Source organism: Austrofundulus limnaeus, unplaced genomic scaffold (assembly GCF_001266775.1).
Source record: "Austrofundulus limnaeus strain Quisiro unplaced genomic scaffold, Austrofundulus_limnaeus-1.0 Scaffold5820, whole genome shotgun sequence".
In the NCBI taxonomy this organism is placed as follows: Eukaryota; Metazoa; Chordata; class Actinopteri; order Cyprinodontiformes; family Rivulidae; genus Austrofundulus; species Austrofundulus limnaeus.
Window position 1 is genome coordinate 1 of NW_013958222.1, and position 1,178 is coordinate 1,178.

Here is a 1,178-nt window from a genome sequence, read left to right on the forward strand (position 1 = left end):
GTCCACGCTCATGTTCTAAGATCAGTCTAGTCAAAGCATATCCTGCCGGACAAATACAAAAAGCTATTAAAATGTACGCTGTAATAGATGAACAGTCCAATAGGTCACTGGCAAAGTCAGAGTTCTTCAACCTTTTTGATATCGATTCCAGTCCCATTCCTTACACATTAAAGACTTGCTCTGGAAAAGCACAGGCATCAGGAAGGAGAGCTGTAAACTTCTTCATCGAGTCCATGGATGGAAAGGTCAATCTCCAGCTACCCCCTTTGATAGAATGTGACTCTGTTCCAGATGACAGAACTGAAATACCTTCTCCTGAGATGGCACAGCATCACCCACATCTACTCAAAGTAGCAGACAAAATCCAACCTGTCGACCACCACGCTCCTATTCTTTTACTCTTAGGAAGGGACATCCTCAGGGTTCATAAGGTACGTGAGCAAATCAACGGGCCCAATAATGCACCTTATGCACAAAGGCTAGACTTAGGCTGGGTTATTGTAGGGGAGGTGTGTTTAGGAAACGCTCATGGTCAGTCAGAGGTCAACGTTTACAAGACACACACCTTAGATAACGGTCGTGCTTCCTACTTTGAGCCCTGCCCAAACACAATTCATGTTAAAGAGAATTATGGAGTCACTTTAAACCCTGCATGCGACATGGACAGTTTGGGAAACGCTGTGTTTGTTAGGTCTGAGTATGATGACAAACAAGCTATGTCAATTGATGACAAAACATTTCTAACAATAATGGACAACGAAGTCTATCAAAACGAAGAGAACTGCTGGGTGGCACCCTTACCTTTTTGCTCTCAGAGAAGAAAGCTGCCTAATAATAGAGAACAAGCCCTCAAACGCCTTTCCTCACTGAGAAAGGCTCTAACAAAGAAACCGGAAATGAAAGCTCATTACATCCAATTCATGCAAAAAATGTTGGACAACGATCAAGCAGAACACGCTCCACCTCTGCCAGCCGATAAAGAACATTGGTATCTACCCACATTCGGCGTATACCACCCACAGAAGCCAGAACAAATACGGGTCATGTTTGACTCTAGTGCCGAGTGTGATGGAGTTTCTCTCAACCAAGTGCTTCTTACTGGACCAGATTTGAACAACTCTCTGTTAGGAGTTCTGCTACGCTTTCGTAAAGAGCCCATAGCCCTAACAGCTGATGTT

The 1,178-nt window shown here is 44.1% G+C and overlaps 1 protein-coding gene across 1 annotated transcript; it reads left to right on the forward strand.

Moving 5' to 3' along the window:
* Positions 1-11: 11 nt before the first annotated feature.
* Positions 12-1,162, forward strand: LOC106512341 (uncharacterized; the record flags this gene model as incomplete). The annotated part of the gene is given in 1 exon segment (XM_014000981.1): positions 12-1,162. A coding segment is annotated over 1 exon segment (1,091 nt), but the record flags the coding sequence as incomplete, so codon positions are not given.
* Positions 1,163-1,178: the final 16 nt, after the last annotated feature.